At 40.5% G+C, this 20,984-nt stretch overlaps 1 protein-coding gene across 7 annotated transcripts in view; it reads left to right on the top strand.

The window, feature by feature from the left end:
* Positions 1-441: 441 nt before the first annotated feature.
* SYTL2 (synaptotagmin like 2) overlaps positions 442-20,984 on the top strand; it is a 52,888-nt gene continuing 32,345 nt past the window's right edge. For 5 of the 7 annotated variants that reach the window (XM_027661519.1, XM_027661864.1, XM_027661606.1 and 2 more), the window contains exons 1-2: positions 5,841-5,944; positions 14,834-15,257. In XM_027661519.1, coding sequence (XP_027517320.1) covers positions 15,157-15,257 — 101 coding nt within the window. In that variant the 5' untranslated portion in view covers positions 5,841-5,944; positions 14,834-15,156. The other 2 variants (XM_027661274.1, XM_027661364.1) reach the window with 2 other exon arrangements.

Below are 20,984 nucleotides of genomic sequence, written 5' to 3'. Positions count from 1 at the left end.
CTCTGCCTGTATCTTTACTGCAAACAGGGGCGTATGTTCACCTCTAGGGTTGCCCGTCACCAGGTAAAGTGAAATACCGACCACTGTCCCCCCAGGCAGCTCGTCAAGTCGAGGCGATACTCCCCGCGTGGCCTTTGTGAGAAATAACCACTGTTCGCTGTGGAGCTCCTGCCTCCACGAGAGGTGCCCCCTGACACCGGCCCTGAAGACTTCCCAGCCCCGTAGGCAGCGTCCCCGCCCCGGTGGCTGCCGCAGGTGACACGGGCGGGAGCGCGGCCCCGGCAGGGGCGGGCCCGGTGCGGGGGGAGCCGCCCCGCTCGCAGGGACGCGGCGCCGGCATTGGCCCGGCGCTGGCCCGGGGCGGCGGGACGGGCTTTACCTCTCCTTGTGCCACCTCCCTTCCTTCAGACAAGCCGGGAGGAGGCGCGGGGCTGCAGCTGCTGCCGGGGACCGGGTCACCGGCGCTGTCTCCGGCCGCAGGGAAGCGCTGGGGGAGCCGCGGAGGGGGCGGCAGGAGAGGTGAGGCTGCCCTAAAACGGGGCTCTGGAGGTAGGCGGGGAGTGTCTTGTAAATGGAGTGACTCGGAGTCGAAAAAAGGGCACAGAAACCACCCGCGCCCGCAGCGCCGGGATAGCGTGGGGGCGAGTCCGTTGTCCCATGAGGAGTCCTGGCTCCAAGCCTTGGGCAGCCGGGCTAGTCCGGAGTGGTTTTGTGCCGTGTTCCGTTTGTAGGGCCCGTTCACCTGCGCTCTGGGGAGCTCTCACAGGTGTCTCACCGGCCCGGCCCCGGTTGCTGAAGAGCCGCTTGCCAGAGGTTTTCCTCAGATTCGCGCTCGAGAGCTCCTCGCCTGGGGACGCCGTGCTCCAGGACATCCCGCTGCTGCCGAGGGGAGCTCCAGGCCCCCGGCAGGGGCTGAGAGCCGAGTAACTGTCAGAATTTACTTGCGTCGAGCTCTTGCAGCCTTCTATAATGAAAGGACTCTCTCTATTTAAAGAGAGCGCTTAGATCTCAGCTGAGAGATGTTAATGATCTTTGTGTAAATAGTAAACGCTTAAATTTCAAAACACTGAATTATTTGCATCTTTTACGCTGTCTCTGGAAGGACTTGCAGAGTTGGACCTGGCCCTAAAGTTTAATGCACTCGGTTGTATCTTTCCTGTGTGAGCAGAAGGATCTGTTTATGTGATTGCCATTGCAGGATGAAGGTTGCCTAAATCTGGGGACAGACTGTCAAGTAACCAGTATTTTTGAGCTTCCTCAAAAAGTGTAAGGGGAGGGGAATTAGAACAAGTCGTAGTGGTGCATTCCGCCATTCATTTACGACACATACTTGACAGGATGCTCTGAAAAGAAACTTGATTTTATTTGCTAAAAGAAGTGATCAAAGTGTTGCAACAAAACATTTGTGCATTTATCAGAGAATTTGTCAGAGAATTGAAGCTCTCTGTGGTGGAGTGTTTAAAAGACTGATGAAACAAACCACTTTATTTAACTTGTATACAGCAACAATGCAGCTTTCCAGTTATTAGTTCTTAATTACCATCAGTCGTCATCACTACATTTCCCAAACAGTTCTTAGCAATCACATATGTAGTAGTAAATCTAGGAGTACACAATGCCCTGGAGCTGATACCCTATATTTAGCGGTGATGACTACAGTTCTTGATGGTTTGTTTCAGTTGTTGGAGTCCAAGTAAAGCGCTTGAGAGCTCCTTGGCAAAAGAAGCTGGAATCAAAGTAAGCATTTTGTGTTTTTAATAAATTACCATCCTTCTTTCCTAGTTGTTAATGTGTTATACACCTCTGCTACCGCCCTGGAAGAAAAGGGGGTGATCTCATCAGCCTTTCACATAGTTCATATTATTTGAGGGAGTAAGCTTACCCTAGTGTTGCTAGGCATCTTTCTTATTCGTTGTGCAAGGTTATTCTGGTTTTATCAGATGTATCTCTTCTTCATTCTGCAGTTTTATTTTAGTTTCATCTGACAACTTTCCTACCCATTCTACATCCTTTGTTCTTATCTTGTAGATTTTACTATTTGCACATGCTTTACTGTGCACTATTTGGACAAGTATACTGCAAGTCTCTGTTAATTTGTGGTTGTGTGTTATTTATATATTTTATGTATACTAAGTTATAAAATACTGCTACTGCTGTTGCAGTTTTAAAAATGCTTATACACTGTTACCAATTACCATATTTTAGTGTGTTTATGTCTAGGTGTAAGGCAAGGAAATAATAAGCATCTTGTTTACTTTGCTTCTACCTTGTGTATGCAGGTCTCTACTTTGGCTGTAAGGTGTGTTCTTGACTTTCCTGAAGCTGTCATTGGACCTGTCTCTTGTTAAAGAAACTTTCCTCCAGCATCTCTTGCAACCTAAAATAATATATTATCAGTCTCACTGTCAGACTTTTAAAATTCAACGAAATAGGTCTTCATGTTCTTGTTTCCAATGCTTACAAAGGCCAGCATAAACAACACTCCCTTGTCCCCAAAAAATGAATGACAGAAAAGTGAATTCATCTTTTCTGTAAAGTACTGGATAGAGACCATGGGCAGGTATTCTCTGGAGCAAACTCCTGTTGTTCTGCAGGAGGTACTGGCCAGATTCCCAAGTGGAAATGCTTCTCCAGTTTAGTACTCGGAGAAAACCTTTGGTGCTTGCGCAGAAGGTGAGATTTTAACAGTTGCATCTAGAAAGAAGGCTTAACCAGGAAAGCAGTAGGATGAAGTTAAAGAAATGGTTTCTTTTCTACCCTGTATTGTTTCCTGTGCTTATGACAGAAAGGAATTTTTCAAACAAAAATCTAACAAGAAAACATTATTTGCAAGGAGGCACAAAACCAATTAATAGTCTCTCTGTAGGGAAAAGAATGTTTAATTTTATTTTTCTTTAAAAATGATGGTTCTGTCCCGTGGAAATCACTCTTCATTCAATAGTGACTTGTTTTGAACCATAAGACAAGACCTTCTTTTCTCTGCACAGAAAGTGCTTTTCACCCAGGATAGCTGACTAATGAATGACTCCTGAAAATAGTAGGCAAACTTCTGGTGCTTGAAGTCAGTGCTTCTAGTGCTGTTGCATTTCAAGTCAGCTTATATGGGTTGCTCATAAGTCAATTTGAGGAGACTCCTTAGTTTGTTCTTCCAATGCCAAAACACTTATGCTTTATGGTATGTTAAGCCAGTAACGTTGCAGTTGCTGTATTAGCATTCTCCAGTCCTTTGGCTTATTTGGGCATAAAGTAAGTGACAGCTGATTTCAGCAGACTTATTCATGCTTCATTCTTGTGGTAGGGAGTCTTTCCAATTCATCTGGGTATAGCAACTGGCTGTGCTAGATTCTTACTTCATGTTATAAGGTTTCCTTTCTGTATGTAATTTGACTCTGCTTATTAAATTGAGAGCAGCAAAGGGAAGAGATATAACATATATGTGAGGAAGAGGAAAAGAATATTTCTTCCCTTTCTTTATTTTACAGTTCTTTATCTGGATGATAATGCCAAACTATTTTTGGTCTGAATCCCACTCAGTATCCTGTGCTATACACAAAATTAATTATCAACTTAGCAATTTGTTGCCCAGAGAGACTGTAGACTCCTCATCCCTGGAGCTGTTCTAGACCAGGCTGGATGTGGCTCTGAGTAACCTGGTCTGGTGGAACATGACCCTGCCCATGGCAGGAGGGTTGTAAATAAATGATCTTTAAGGTTTCTTCCAACCCAAACATTTCTATGATCCTAATTTTTTTCCCTCCATCTTGCTATGCTCCTTTTCTCTGCAGTATAAATCTTCTTCTAAAAGTAAATTTTTCTTTCTCACAGTCAAGGAAATTTTGTATTTCCTCTCTATCTAAATATGTCTGAGTATAAATTAAAATAAAGGTAAGAAGAAAGGAAATGCTTATTTGTGGAGTAACTATCAGAACAAAGTCCTCGATTCACTGCCAGGTGATTTTGTTCTACAAAAGTATCAAACAGTATTGGTAAAAATCTCTATGAAATTGCCTGCCCAGTGTCTGATTCTGGCCGACTGATAAACTGACAGAGATTTACTTCTGTACAGGCTGGATGGGCTACAGTTAGCCTGTGTAATCTCAGCCATGTAGCTAGTGGTCCAGTAGTAGGTCAACATAATCAAGATCTCCTGGGTTAGAAATGGTTGTCCACCATCTGCTTGTGGTTAAAATCTATCACCAATCTCTTCTTCTCTAATGAATTTAAGCGACTTGTGTGATTAAGAAATAACATTAAAAATAGAACAAGGGTGAGGCTCAAAAACTCCGTGTAATTGCACTTAAGGCACTGTAAGCAAAAGGTATGTGTCTAAGTCCTAGACAGAAATCTATCAAACAGCAAGAAGCAGTGAGCCCTTGACCTTCTATTCTGGCCTGACCACACAAAACATTTTTTTAGTCCTGGGATAACTTATGTTAGTGGAAATGTCATTGATTTTACCTTGCTTCATAGCAATTACATTACTTCTCTGGAGGTTAAGAGATTTGGAATAAAAATGAATATCCTCACATTACTCTCCTGTTCCCTCTGCTCTTCTAGAACTGGACTGCAACACAGTCAGGAATATAGCTCTGTCTGGACGAGGAGGGAAGTCAGAAGAGAGCCTAATTTTAGTTGTAGTGGCCTGACTGAGAGAGAGCGTACCTGGCTTCCTGTTTCTGCTTGCAAGGTTGTGACATCACTTTAATAGTCATTCTGTGAGGTCTAATCCTTCGTAGTTCAGCCTTAAGAAGTGTCAAGAGATAACCCAAGAGAATTCAAGTGCACATCCCCTTGTTCACCAAAACATATGACAGCCTCTGAAGGGTTTGCTTGGTTCAGTGGTCTTGGGGGCTCTGGATTTGGCTGCTTCCTGGGTATGTGCTGTAGCTATTGGGCAAGCGAGCTAACACCTTGCATAGCTATGCTCCTAAAGAATGAGCCACTCCTGCAAAACTAAATACCTGTTCAGGGACAGGCCTTATACTCCAAGCCCCAACTTCATACAGACCCTAAACTCCTGATTTTGCTTCCTGTGCATGAGAAACAATTTCAGACACAACCTTTTGCTTCCTCTCTCCTATTCCTGTGCTATTCAGCAGTATTCATAAAGCAAATCCCATTCACAGAGTGCAATTTGTCACCACACCTCATTCAGTGCAACTGAAGGCTGCTCCAGAAAGTGTTCCCTGCTTTAGACTTCTCATGAGTAGCAATTTGGTTTAATTCTTGCCATGCCCTTTTAGGCTTTTTGCATCGTGCACCTTGCTTTTCAGTTCCAAAGTGCTCTGTTTACATCTGGCCATAAGTATTCAGTGAAACTGGTACTAGTCAGAGAAAAGACAGTTTTGCATGATACAGCCCAGCCCAGCAGTGCAAACAATCTTGTGAGTGAAGTTTTCATGGCTGATAGGCTTCCCGTTTTTCTTGCAATTTAATATTGGTATTAAGGAGGACCAACGTTGCTGCTGGCTGGTTTCAACTTAGCCAGAATGATCCTGATAGCAGATGGAATTTTCTTATTACAGGGCTATCAGTTAAAATGTTGTTATTCATGGGAAGATGAGTGATTTTTTTTTTCTCCATAGGGAGCTATAGTGAGCTTTTTTAATGTATCTATTAAAAAAACCCAACAAACAACACAACAAAACAAACCGACCAACCAAACAATGGCCCTGAAATAAAAACTCTGTTGCAAAGGTTAAGTTAACTTTAGACTGAGACGAGATCTGATTCTGACAAACCTATGTGCAGGCTGCAGGCTAACTTTTTTTAACCGTTTTAATTTTATCGTATCTGGAAACTTTACCGTAGTGGTTTTTTCTCCCACCTCACTCTTTGGTTTACGTATTGTTTCTATGACTGCAGGACTCCTGAAGAATATTCTCTTTCCTCTAGCAGCTGATTTCTGTCAGTAATTGGATTCTATGTGAGGCCCTGTTTTCTGGTGGTTTTATGCTTCAGTTACTATGACAAGGACCGGATTAATTGACGCAAGCTTTCTTAGTAGCCTCTGGATTATATAATTTATTAGGTGGGTAATTTTAGCCTTCAAAACTTGCATGAGTATCTAAGGTGAGTGGTTAGTCATCTTGTGAGAAAGGACAGCCAAAGGGCTTGTTTTGTTCGCTGGCTCTTTGTGCACATTAGTAATCAGTTAAACAGAGCTGTAGTTACAATAACAAGGCTGGTAACTGAAAAGTAGGGGGGCTGCAGTGACAAATTAGAGTGATTTAGGTAAGGGATTATTTTGTTTCCCACAGCTACTTATTTATGCAGTTAATTGTGTCTGAGACTGATGGAGTGCTTTTTGCAATGTTCTGTGTGATCCCAGATTCGTGTTAGGGTACAAGCAAAGGTGCTCTGGTGAAGCTGAGATCAGTAGCCTCTGCCAGGGGAGTCAAAGGTGACATGAAATGTTGCCCTCTTGATTTGGCAGTTCTATGCTTAGCCTGTACCACAAAGCTGTATTGTGCACCCTCCTGCAGAGGAAATGTGCTACCAGCAGTGACCTGAGCAGATGGCTGTGACAGTGCTTTGGAGCAGACCAAAGAGATGCATAGAAGGGGCAACTTGTTAACCCATAAGTTCCTAGTTTTACAAACATAGTGGAGGAAAATCAGTCTGTCAGTGATGGTGGCTGTCCTTGCTCAACTAATTCATCACCTTGACTTCAAGGAGTGGGACTCACAGGGCTGCAACAGATGCTGACTAACAGAATCGCATAATAGTAAGATAGAAAGCATCAGAAAAGTCGTATGTACAGGCTTTGAAATAAATGTCTTTAAAGTTTCTTCAGAAATTGTATACTTCAGTCTTCCAATTGGTGTTCAAGGCTGAAACTGCTCTACCAACTATCTTACTGTCAGCTCAACTTAACATTAGTCTAAGTAAGGATCTGACTGCAAATCCACGTCTGCTATTTGTAACATGAATTTCATCAGTGATGCTAACCTCTCTTGTTGGACAGCCTGCATTAGCAAAGAATCAGAGCTACCCAGTGACTGTAAACTGCAGCTTGGTTCTTCATCTTCAGATAGAAAAGATTATCTAACTAAGATGCAGGAAGTGTGTCACTTCCCAGCAGCCACTTACAGGAAATACTTGTTAATTAGTCACAGTTCTGTACACTTCCATTCTCCAATAGTACAATTTCGGAAAGAGAATCCTAGCTAAAAAGTACCCAATGCTTGCTGGAGAGCAAGGAAGAAAGATAAAGGTAGGATAGCTCCCCTAAGTCTCCAACATCTGAACTTGTCAACATTTGTTCTTTAGCCTTTTTTATAATTTTTTTTTGTTTGTTTCCCCTCTCGCTTTTTTTTTTTTAAGGACTTCCTAGTATATAATGGATGTTTGTGTTTGACTTGCATTAGTGTAGTGCTCATTAGACTTTTTGAAGAATGGGGCAATGGAATAAAAGGAAAGGGATTTGGCAGCTCCTGGTTCTATGTAAAAGTTCTCTATGGAATGCTGCAGCTGAGGGAAATAGCAGGTGCATTTTGCATCCTGCAATAAAAGTTTGTGAGAAGGAAATGGAGGTGCTGTTGTCCCATTCTCACTGTTATCTTTCATGCTGAATCCATATGTTTAAGGTGGTGAGTGTCCAGAAGAAGAGTGCGAGCACTTTTTTCCTGTAGAAAAACAAGAAAGGCCTTGGCATCTTAACAAAACCTTTGGAGTCTCAAGATTGGATAGTCTTTTTCTTTTATTTTTTTTCAGTGAAGGAGGAGAGGGTGGACAATCTTTTGGCTGTTTCTTATGGAACTTCCTTGCCAGAACTGGAATCTGTCTTGTAATTATGTTGAGAAAACATTCAGAAAGAGCTAGCCTTCAAAAGCAGAAGTGTGTCAGATAATCATATGTATGGAGAGGAAACACTTCCCAAAGTAATTGGTTTGCTTCGGATCTCTCTTAAAGGTTTTAGTGTTTTACTTAAATCTATATTCAAACAAGACATAAAATACTCTTAAGCTGGACCTTATCTCCATCTAAAGCCAATGTTGACATGAAGAATGAGAAAGTGACAATGTTAACTTGAGTCTTGTGAGCCCCTCAGGCTTCTGCTTTTGGAAGGAGACTAGTCCCTCTGCAAAGGGAGATGAGAATATTTGTTACCCAAAGGGCAGTGCTCTGCCTTCAGAGATCTAGAGGATTGACTCAGCTTCATTTCTATATTTCAAATCCCTTATCATGAAAAGATATTCTTTGTTTTTTAACTCTTGATGAAAAGCATTAACAACTAGAAGAATTAAGTTCTTTTAAATGAACTGTTACTAATTCAATCAATGCTCCTACTGGAACTAAACCAGAACAAAGTTCTAATGATATAATGTGCAAGGAAATATAACTTGATTTGATGATATGCTGATGTTATTGATATTAACATGGTGGAATTTGTAATTTTGAAGATTCTTGAAGGTTAAATTTTTTTAGTAGTTTTATACTTGTGGCAATGCGAAATAAATGGCATTACATCTACAGTTTGTCTGGCAGTGGTCACGGGGAAAATAAATACTTAGGTGTGTTTCTCTGTGGCTTCTCTTTAACTTATGAGCCTCTTACTCCAGAGACCACATCCTCTTAACACCGCTGGCCTAATGATTGTATATCATAATAGGTATAGAGATTGACATTCTTAGGCAGTGCTACCAGTATCCAAGACCTATGAAAGAAATGGCAAGCTGCCATATATGATTAGAGGGATTAGGCCACAACCAAAGCAAATTATTCTATTCTCTTCCAATATCCAGTTGTTAACTTTTATCCTCTTTCTGTTATTAACTCTTCTTCAGAATAAATTGTCCTTATAGTCTTCAAAGTGATGAAAGTCTTAACGTCTTACCAAACAAGAATAAAATGAAATCACAGAGAGTCACATGGACCAGCAAATCAGACGTTCCTGGAGAAACGGAGAACTTTTCTCAAGTGTTTGTATGACTCCAGCTGAATTTCTTCCTCTTTCAGCTGGTTGAACATCATTATGTAAGGCTGCCAGTGAAAGTATCTTAAGTCTGCAACTATCTTACAGGTTAAAAGCAACAAGGATCATTTTGATACTGTTGAGCAAGGGTAAGGTGTGAACAAAGCTTGTGCATAATTTTTAAATTTTTCCCTGCTGTGTTTTGAGTGGTTATCTGGCCCTAGAATTGCAGATAAGTAGATTCTTTAACAGGAGAACAGATATGCTTATTACTGGAATAAAATGAAGCTGTGTTAATAAGGCAACATTGGAGTTGATCTCACCATAGATATCCCCCACTTCTGCAGAGTTCCCTGTTCCACCAACACTCCCTACTTCATGAGCTAGATAAGAACTTCTCTACCTCCCACTGACTAAATACACATATAGGCAAATACTGTTCCCTAAATTAATGTCTGAGACTATTGGACATGTGATATGCTGTGTACACTGTAGTGCTATAATTTTGGAAATGCTCTGATAACACTTCTTGTAAGAACAGCTGGATTGGCTACAAACATGCATGGATGATATTTCCTTTCTTCATCTTCAAGACTTAAAATGACAGCAGGCCTTCTTGTACTTGTTTTAAGTTCACATCCTTACCACTGTGGGCAACTGTGTTTAAAACTCCCTTGAATGATGACTTAAGTCTGTCTTCAAAGTTAATAGCTTTTCTTTCTCCTCTGCATGAACTGAAATCCATAATCCTCTGATCTTCTGCACAAATATGTTCATGACCATTTGTGCTTGTGCCAATACTCACATTTAGCCAAATTAGCTGTTCTCCCTTAATGGGATTTACAGAAAAATTATATTCTCTAAACCTGGGATGGTGCTGAGTTACCTATGAATGTAGTGCACTGCTTAAATATCACTGGAGAATGACATTTTTTCAGGAGACTGTGATGACTTGTTTGTTGTTGCAAAGCTGTATCTTGTAGAGCTCATAGTAAGAGGTAGTGTTACTGCCTAATGTGACCTCCCAGGTTTGCAGGGGCCAATTCTGCAAAGTTCTGATTGCTCTTAGTGTTCCTCTCTGCTTCCTTGCTTCAAAATAAAGGTTTATTATTTCCTGAGCATGGGTGTAGGCCAAACTTCATTACTTCTGAAAATGAGTCTCTCTGCAGATGCAAATTGTTATATTGCACAATTCCATTTTTCTGTCTTCCTCAGCTTCCTCTTGCTTTATGTGTGGACTTCCAACTCATCTTCCTTGCTAGTACTGATATGTTGTAGCAGTGGAGTGTACAAGTTTCGACCTGGCTTCCCGCCAAGTCCCCGAAACCCGACAACAAGGACCTGCTTTCCCAGAGAGCGAAGGGAAAAAACAAGCCTAAGCAGCCAAAGCTATAGCAAAAAATATATATATATATTTTATATGAGACAGATATATACAATGAGAATGCTATACACCACAATAGAAATCCTAAATAGCTCCCCAAAAGGGGAGACGGGAAGGGAGAAGGGAAAAGGACCAAAAGGGACTAAGACCAAACAAGCTTACACAATCTAAGCAACCAGACAACTGAAGGTCAATTAGCAAAATCTCACCACTTCCCTTTGAACAATCAGGATGGCTAGACACAGCCCAGCACTCTCCCCTCACGCGTGGCAGATAACAGCAGTCGCTGTTGGCCTCAGCTCCAGATAAGCCAGACCGAGACAGGGACCCACCGTTCTCGAACCTCACCAGAAAGGAAGAGCGCAAGGTCCCTCCTGCTGGCTTTATTTATACCTCCAGTTACGTAAAGGAATAGCATGGAATACTTCCGTGATCACCTTCCTAGTTCCTTCCTGGTTACAAGCTGGTCTCCAGGAAGGCCTAGAGTGAAACCATCGCATGGAGAAATAACGTTAGGAAAATGTGTAGCTTTCCAATGCATAAACCCAAACGCTCTTATTTTTAAGAGCCAGTAGGTTACTTGTAGCTGAATGTTTTTTACCGGGTGAAGACATGTACAGTGGAGAGCTGCTGATCAGCCAGGCCTGAAGGGTAGTTGTGCAACTGAAGGAGTTGGCACAAATAGGTGTGTGAAGCAGCGAGAAATGTAGGATTGGCTGTCACCTTCTTCCTCTTGTTAGAAGGTATTGGCTGCAAGACAGATTCTCTGAGCAAAGCTCTAGCACTTAGGTCTACTGTACAAGGACCACTTGGAAAAGTAGGTTTCCAATGTAAATTTAAGATATTATGTGGTTTCTGCATGTAAAAGGAAAATCTTTTTGGTTTAAATGGAACAGCTGGTTCTGGGGTTTTTCTGTTAGTTTTCTGATCCCACTGGTGAACTCAATGTCAGCCATGGCAAACTACTCCAACTTTTTCCTTGCCTCTTTCATTACATCCCATAGTATACACTGAGTAAAAGCTTTAAAATATAAACTATATTTTAGTACCTCTTACTGTAATATCCATTACTGTTCAGAATACAGTATTCAAATTAACCTTCCCCTTTTGTATTTGGGACAGAGGGGTTGGGGGGAGAGGGGGACAAACAGCTCTCTGTAGGATGAACGAGTTTGTAGATAAAGTTGTCTTTCTGTTATGATTTCTATTCTAGAAAACGTGAAGCCTTACTTTAAAAAATTGAAAACTGCCTGAGAGGTTTTGAGAAATTTTGCAAGATAAAATTTTTGGATGAGTGACTGGCCTAAACCACTTGGAAGCTGTGAGCGGCTTAACAGTGTGTGTAGGGAAACTACATTTTGAGTCTTCTTTCTGTTTCTTTTATTGACAAAACACAGAAACTTTCATGCATGAGTAACATAAAACGTAATTTCAGATTCCTGTTTATTACAGGGATTAGAAGTCTTTCATAAAAGGGAACATTTTTGTGTGGTTTCACTTGAATTTAAGGTTTAAGGAAAAAATCATGCCAAATATGCCATGTCTCACAAATGTTAGTCTATAGCACATAAGAGCCTTTCTTCAGAAATCAGTCAATGTGGCATTTCTATTGATTTCTGTGATTTAATCAGTTTGACACAGATCTTTCAGTCTTATTTGAAACTTGTGTCTGAAAACTTTCCTGTCAAAAAAGAGCTTCTCACTGAACTTGCAGTGGTACCAAGCAAACTGTTGAGAACTATCAGTTCTTCCTGGCTTGTATAGAAGCTTTTAAGAGAAAATATTTTTTAAAAGAAATAAAATAATTGAGGTTGGGTTGATGGTAGTGTGTGACTTAAGTGGATGAAGGCATTGACTTTTATTTTATTTTTAAATTAGCCTTAGATTTTATGACAGGTGCTACACTTTAAGTCAGCAATTTTTACCGTCTGTGTTTATAATCTTTTGCAGAAAGCCAGCCTTGCAGTAACTTGTATCAGTCAGTCTCATGAGACTGGCTAAGTACATCACAGACAGAAAGAGGTTTTCTTCTTGTTCATGAAGACATTAAAAAATCACTCTAGTTTCAGTTTGTGACTGGTATAGTTCCAGTGACTAAAGCGTTTATCATAGTAAATTCTGATACAATTTGCACTATGTGGATGGTACACATTAAAGGGGGAGAAAATACTCTAACTGTTACTAGTTTTTTCAGCTGCTTAATAAGTGAGAGCAGGGGCCAGTTTTTCAGGTACTTGAACACGGCTTAATGAAGCATTATGTTCTTAGCTTTGCAAAGGAATCTAGAGGGTCTCAGCTGCACTACTCAGGACTGGGGAAGCTTTTTATCGTAATCTGAGGTGGAAGTGAAACCAACTTCTGTGGTGCTACGTAAATCTGAACACAGGATGAGTGCAAGCAGACCAGGAAATCAGAGTCCATGTAGGATTCTCCTCTGAAGAGCTATGAGGAGAATGTGATTCAGTTAAGACAGGCATAGTCACTATGTTAAACTTGATTCCACAGTTCACAGAGCTGTGTTTTGCTCTGTTGTATGATATCTACCAGGAAAAAATGGTGAAGAGGAGCCTGCCAGGGTAGGAGGTATCTTGATATCTTGCCTCTCATTGAAAACAAAGTGGGAGTGCAACCTTAGTTGAAGAAACTGCTCTACAGAGTGATGGTATCTGAGAAGTTTAGTAGTAGTGCAGCTTGCTGTGACCTCTCACAGCCTCTGTGGATGTGCCCTTGCAAACTGTTGTTCATTTGGGGAGAACTGAAGTTCTGTTTCCACTAGTTTAATTGATTTGTGTACTGAGAGGCATCAGTGAAGTCTGCAGCCTGATCAACTCTTTCTTTTAGATTTTTAAATTAATATAATTGGACAGCGTAACACTTCTTTCAGCCTTCTTTATCTTAAAGACATGATGTTTTTCCCTACAACAGCTTTCTTGCAGACTTGATTGATCTCGGGCAAGAATCTTGCCCAATTTACAAGAAAAATCTTGGATAATTCTAGTTCATAGCTGTCCGTGATTTGCAGCTGCAACATAAACTTACGTGACTGTCATTGGCTGTGCCCTTGCCATTCAGCCAGCATTTAGGGCTTGGAATTAACACTGCAGATGTTGCTTGGTGTGGAAAGTTTCCACATAATAGTTGAAACAGATATTCCTACTTGTTCATAAGATGGAGTTCATACTGTTGTGGATACTCAACAAATTTAGGATTGTTATGTTTGTCCGTAGCCCTACAGTAAGCACTTTTCACTTTTGTCTAATTATAAAACTGCCATTTTCTAAATGTAAATGAAGTTACAGAAGGCAGGTTCTTAGAGATACTGTTACACCAACCTCATGGAACAAAATCACAATGAGAATCATGGAGAAAAATATGGCAGCTGAACATGACCACATGCACGAGGTGGTTTGGTGTTGGAATTGTCGGGGGGATAATCATAAGCATGGCTGCAGCTGCCTTCCAGATATGCAAGAAATGCCATTGTTTTTAGAAATTAAGTTTCCCTTTGAGTGCTGCCAGTGCCAATATCTTGTTTTAATCACCTGGTTGGCATCTGTAGCCCAGGGGAGCAAGCATAAGGACTTGTGCCTGATTTTAGTGCTTGATATGATGTCAGCATCCTGTCTGCCAGATGACAGTGTCAGTCCACAAGGGCCCAAGGAATACACCCACAACCCTGAAGGGCTGTGATTGAGCTGCCTAATGCAGAGACCTGTCCAGTAAAAATATCTCTTCTGTCTCTCACCAGGTTTGGCACTAGGGATGCTTCTGAGACTTACATTAAATTCAAGCTATTTATTTTTTCCTCTGGCTTTATTACACCCATGGTTCTGTAATGTTGAGGCATTAAGACAACCTACTGACACAACTGACTCCCCTCCCCCACCCCACGTCCTTAATTTCTCTGAGATTTTTTTGAGGAAGACATTTTTGTCTTTGACAGTTGGAATTGCCTTGTAAGTGAATAGTCTGGAACCATGGCCTATAAAACAGAGGCAGAACAGTATTTCAAATTACTACTTGCAAATGCAGTTTGGTTCATACAAAGCAATGAGGTTCATGTGACTACATGACTTGTAATTCCACATACTCATGATGGTTATACAGAAATTGTTTCGCATTTATTTTGTATGTTCTGTAGGACAGTGATTGGTCTTTTTTTTTTTTAATGTTACTTTAAATTAATGTGATAAGTGCTCTTGACTTGTTTTGTTTTTCCCCCTTCCCCCACCTCCAAATTGTTCTGCTAACTTAAAGGACAGCTTAAAATGCAGTTATTTTAAAATGTGCCATTTGAAGGACACTTGATTTTGTGTTTTAGGGTGTGAGTTGCCATACTGGGAAGGAATATATTTTCATGGCCACCTTGTTCAAGACGCCTGTAAAACAGGTTTGACTTGAAGTGACCATTTGAACTTCATAAAGTAGTTTAATCACACTGAAAAACTTGTTTCTTTTAATTAAAAATGCATACATAATCTACTTCCCTGATCCCTGATATTACAACTTGTTCTTCCTTGTCTCTTTTTTAGGGGATGTGTTTTGTTTGTTCTCAAACACTGGATATACTGGGTCAATGAACTGTTACTTCAGGAAGCAGAGCTGAGAGGACCAGCTGAGAAGACATCATTATTACGGCAAACAGGAATGCAACACTTTCCCAAAAGTCTCTCTTCTAGGGAAGCACACATACACTGCACTGCAAGAAAGCAACATTTGGGACTTTCTAAAACACTGACTATAACCCAGTCCAGCTTTCTCAGTGCCTGCTGAAAAAGACTTTTCTTCTCTAACTTTAAAGCAGGCTGCAACACTATCTTCAGCAGGATTTACCAGTCCCTACACGCACAACAAGATGATTGACCTGAGCTTTCTAACAGAGGAGGAACAAGAGGCAATAATGAAGGTGCTGCAACGGGATGCAGAACTTAAAAGAGCCGAAGAAGAGAGAGTCAGGTAAGGAATCCAGCACTCTGGGTTGTCCTGGGAAGACCTATATAGTTCATACACTGAGTTATTCAGGAGCAGATTAGAACAATTTTTGCTAAGGGTCCCATATTTCACAGTATATGTGGTTTGGAGATTTTTTACTCTGGAGTAGATTTAGTGTAGTCTCTGGATTAAATGCCTCTACCACACAAATGATTGACTATTGACCAAAATTGTTTCAGACCCTTACAATTCCCTAAGGAGCCAAGAACACCTGGTATACATCTGCCTGGATACACATCTGCCTTGGTTTCCTCAGAAGACAATTCAATTTGCAAGTGTCAAAACCACTGCAAAATGAACTAATGCATGATAAGCAGAGGGACTTGATTCAAAAGGAGCAGTAGCACCCCAAATAAACAAAAAGTATGGTTCCAGTCAGTAATATGTCTGAATGCTAAAGTTATACCTCAGATACATGAGGTGCAATATATTGGAGCTGCAGTCCAGAAGTATCAACACTATGCCCCACTACCAAGAGAAGTCTTTGCATAAAAATTCTCCTAATTTTCTCTGTGGTGTCACAGATGGAGCAATATGTTGTTATTCTGGAGTGTTTTATGTGCTAGGAGGTTTTCCTGGAGCTACTATTGGTAACTGCTATGACTAGAAATGCGTGCAAGGAAAGCAGCATTGCCCTTATGACTTTGAAAAAGTTATCTACACAGGCATAAATGTCAGTCAAATAGTTGCTTCAGCTGATAGCTGCCTCCTAAAGAGTGAGGATTTTAGTAGTCAGCTCTCTTTTCTTTTTTTTTCAGTGTGAAGGAAATTATCTATTACAAGGTACATCAAATAATAAGTGAACATATAATGAAAAAGGGAGCCTGAGGTGCAGAAAACTCAAAGTGTTATAACACAAATAAATGTTTACAGGTCTCAGTGAAGGTAGGATTTTCTCCCACTGATTTGGTAGTCTTGTCTAAGGTTCCTTCTCATGGTGATGTTCTTCATTAAGTCCTCTATTTCCAATTTAAATGTTTTGAAATTATTCCAACCATGATGCATCTCTGATGCTTCTCTTCTGGTGAGAAAGGTTATTTTGACAAATGGCCTCTGTGTAGGCATACCCTATACCCTGCAAAGGAAACAGCAGTCTGCCAGTTGCCCTAAGAGCATTATTCATTTTCCTGTATATGTTTGTGTAGCCTTGAAGTTGTTTTATCAGCATGTGGTCATCATTTTCTAGAGTTATTCTTCTCGCTTCTTTTAGTGTAAGAGCAATAAAGGGTAAATAGCTTCTCCTGGTTAAAAAAGTTTCTCTTCTCAAGGCATTTGTTTTACTGAAGGCTGAGGGAAAAACCATTGCAGGCAATGTTCACCCCTGCCCTCTCACCCCATCTTAATGTAGCCTGAGGCGATGTTTTTACCACAGAGTTTTGTCTTCTGCTTTAAAAAAAAGTAAACTGACTTTCCTGTAACAGAACTGGCATTTTATTTACTTTATGTAGAAAAACACTGGGTTTAGTCTTGGAATGCTACATCAGTGCCAGATCTGAAAGTGTTCAGGCAAAGTAATTGTAGATGTGAGTTTGAAAACAGCATTTGGGGAAAGAAACCCATCTTGGAACAGAAATTCAAAGAAGCCAGTCTTAGTAGTGGCCTGAAAGGACTGTCAACAAGTATTTTTGTCCATGTAACTTCACTTTTGCCATTTGTAGTTCTAGTTCAAGAGGGTGTGGTGGAAAATGCAAGAGACTGCAGGTTGTAGTAGCCTGTAATCAGCACGTTTGTTTTGTCAATAAAATGTCTCTTCTGGTTTCTGAATATTATAACTTCTGAGAAGCTGGAAGCTTATACGTGAAATGGATTTTTCTGCTTAGTTTTGGCACATGTAGCTTGCTTTTTATATCTTATATATTAAAACACTACTTGAATTATATCTCCAGCCAAAGAGATGCAGTATTTTAGTTTGGATTCTGCAACCTTGCACACCTGGGATCTTGATCCAAGAGCTGGGATCAACTGTCATCATTCAAACATCACACTCTGACAAACTGTTGTTTGTATGTGTATATAATGGAAGTCTTTTAATGTGATTTTTTTTTTTCCTCTAGAAGAAATTCTGAGGTTTGAGGGGTATTCTCATAATCTGGGCCATGTTCCTGGAGCATGGACAAACTGGTAACATGACAAAATCCTCTTTGAGCAACTTCCTAGTGGAATTTTACAAATCACCTGATAGAGTCACTTCCCTGCTAACAGTTCCCAGTATTGCTAATCTGTGGTAAAACTGCACTGATTAGGCTGGTCTGCAGCCTCATTAAGGCAGTCGGCTTTAATTCTTGGCCTGTTGAGTACTGTAAAAGGTGTTTGCTCCATTCTGCAGCTCCTCTTGTGTTGGGCTGAATCAAGATTATAGGTTTAGAACAGCACTCCTTTGGGAACAGCATGCTTGCTTCCTTTCTAACCTCTGCTGAGGCTTGTCTCAAAGGAGAGGGGATATTGGTATTTTCTTCTCACTGGCAAAGGGCTGATGAAGAAATCTCAGGTGACAAGCAGGTGTGATGCAACGAAAGCAAAAGACATTGTGTCCTTTTTTATTCCTAGTGAAAGAAGATCCCTCTCTTTGCTTCATTGCTCCAGGAGCTGCTGTCAGGCACTGAGTGGCAGTGTTGCTGGGGAAGGGGGAAAAGGCTTAACACGTGAGAGTCAAGTGACAGCTTGACAAGACTAGAAGCTGTTTTTCAGCATATTACCAACTTATTTATTTTGTTGTTGTTGTCCTCATTCCTGTCCAGGAATCTCTGATATGCCCTGCTCCAGCACTGAACAAGTGAGTGGGCTAAGTGCATAACTGAATTTCCTGGCAGTACTGTCAGCATAGCCCCTAAGGACTCTTTTCATAGATGGGTGCTTCAGATTTAAAATAATTTTGAGCCCTTTCTGGAGGCAGTAACGTGAGTAGAAATATATCTGTCTGTGAAGTTGTGGAGAGTGGTTGGGTGACTCTTCTGTGGTGGAGTGGCTGGCCCCTGGCACCAGCATGTCTGAAGCAGAAAGCTGTTGTGGTTGTCTCTGTGACAGGGATCTCTGCTGTGGCTGTCAGCCCTTCCCTCCAGAACCTCCTGGCAGTGCTCTTGTGGCCTGTGCTTGGGATTGTTTGCTCCCTGTGTAAACTGAAGGAGGTTAATGATAGGGGAAATTCTGATATGTTTGTGTGGTGGATGGGTGGTGACTGCTGTGTGCCAAACCCCTTTGATATATACATTGGTGTGGCATTGCAAAACAAGAGAAAGCTTCAGGGATCTGATTCTACTGGGAGTGAGTGGCTGTTGAAACTACTATAAATGCTTTTTAGGTTCTGGTCAGCTTTAAGAGATATCCTCTTCATTTCCTTTTCGAGGTAGTATTCCTTATATCATACTCTGTTAGAAGGAAGGTACTTTTTTGTGTGATAGGATATATTTAATGTATCAAAGTGAGCTTAATATTGGTATTGGGGTATCCAGACTTACCACTAAAGTGTGCAAATGACATTCAGTGACTGTCACCAGAATACATTCTTAAAAATCTTCATAAAATACTTTTCTGTTAGATTGAACAGTTTTGAGGGTGTGCTTAACACAGGCAAGGCTCTTTGAACATGGGTGTGAGATGAAGTTTAAAAGATTGACTGAAGATAGAGCTGCTATCAAAGCTAACCTTATTTTTGAAAAGAATTGCACATTTTTCCTACTCTTTCTCCAATTATTTCTTCCAAATGTTCTAGAAATTTTCCAAATGTGTCCTCAGTACTCACTCAGATGACTGTGGTAGCTTGGTAGTGTCTGCATAGTAAGGTAATGAAGCACTGATTATAACTTCAGAATTTTGAAGAATCACTGTCATTGCCATACAACACCTAGGGACTTTATCCAAAGGTGAACTCTGCAGAAATGTTCATTTTTATGAGTTCTCTGCTCCTTTTTTTTGCAAAATCCTTTCTATATCATTTGCACTACTTCATGATAAAAGTCTAAACATCTGTAAATGGAAAAATAACATGTTAAAGAGGTGTGGCTTAGAGGCAAGGCAAGAGCATGATATGTTTGTATGGGCTCTGCATTCTGTCCTGATCAGTGAACTTTGTGTGTAACTGAGGTGTCTTAGGCTGACCAACATGCTTTCTGACTCAAACTGAATTTTTTGAAAGCTTACTTAGGATTGGGGATGCCACAAATAACAACTTTCTCTAAATTTAGGGCTTAAGGATATGACAAGATCCTGTCAGATCATCACCTTTTGCAACATGATTCTGAGGTTCTTGTCAGGATACTGAGGTTATCCTTAAGCCTCCAGGAATTCAAATTAGTCTGGTAGTAAACAAGAGCAACTAATAAGTAAATACACCCTACAATTCTTGTGGAGCTGATTTTAAAAACATGAAAAAAACCCCCACCTAAACTCTCTTTGTGGCATATTAATTCTATTTTTAGGTCATAAGCTTGTGTCAACAAGTAGCTTGTTTATAATGTGAGAAAATCTTTTTAATCTGAAAATAATGCTACCCTCTAGTGATAAAAAATAATTTAATTGATTAATTTATTGATTTATTGTAAGAGACTAAGAATTAGATGGCTTGAACACTTTTGCTGAAAATACAAAGTGAGACATCTTTGCGACTCCTCTTGTCAAGCAGAATCTGCTCTCACACACTGCTCAGATGTATTGTTATAAGAGAAGTACAAATTAATTGTTATTAATTGAAACTCAAGCCTTTTTTTATAACTAGTTCTGAAATAATTTACTTGCCTCTAGTGGTTTACCAGGGACTTCTGATTAACTTTTAATGGGTTTACTTTTTAGTAGGTATAATGTGCTGAAGGTCAGAGGGTACACATTAGTATGCTGGCTTGGAGATTGCCTCTAGCCAAATCAGGGACATCTCATAAGTGTTGTGCCCTTAGCTGACTGACTTCTTTCCAGCTAGGCAGATCTGCTGAAGGAAAAAGAGCTCCATCCCGTTGTGAAGAACATGGAGTACTCTCCCAAAGCTTGCCTGCTGCCCGTACTTGGTTTCCTTCCATTTCTTGGTATTGTGTTATGTTTGCATAAGATAAAGTACGTCCCATTTGGGCATTTGCCACTGCCAGAGATGGCACTTCAATTCAGCAACAACCTTCTTTCAAATAAATCACATGATATCACTGTAAGGCAGGAAATCTGTGATTTAGTCCATTATCAGATGTTCCAGAAGTGGAGAGAAACAACCCAATTAAACCATGCATAGATTTTCTATTTGCCTGCAGTGTGCTGGGCAGTTGCTTTGTATGCCCATTCAGTGTAATTCTACATGTACTTAATGCCCTAGGAGGGATGAAGAATTTGCCGTCTTGCCATAAAACAGGTTTTACCTTGGCACAGTGGAAAAAGTATAATAAGTAATGGGAAACTCAGGCTTATTTTAAAAGAGGATTTTGGAGTGAATTCCTTCTAACTATGTGCCTTTATTTTCTTGAGTTTTATGTTCCTAGAGGAGAAATGGGTACTAGCTTTGTTATGACTTTATGCTGTTTCACTCTAAAAAGTGCAGTATAGGCTAACTGGCATTTTAACAGACCACTCACATCATATGTAAAGCTGTTACTGCATTTTCTCCTAATTGCAAACTTGGCAAGTAAGCCTGCAATCTAAATCTTAATCTGGATGCCTAGTAGTTCTTTGATCACCAAGAGAAAAATGTAATGACAACTTGGTTAGCCTTTCTGTTAA

This window comes from Corapipo altera, unplaced genomic scaffold, assembly GCF_003945725.1.
Source record: "Corapipo altera isolate COAL_440 unplaced genomic scaffold, ASM394572v1 0, whole genome shotgun sequence".
In the NCBI taxonomy this organism is placed as follows: domain Eukaryota; kingdom Metazoa; phylum Chordata; class Aves; order Passeriformes; family Pipridae; genus Corapipo; species Corapipo altera.
This window is presented reverse-complemented; position numbering and strand designations above follow the sequence as displayed.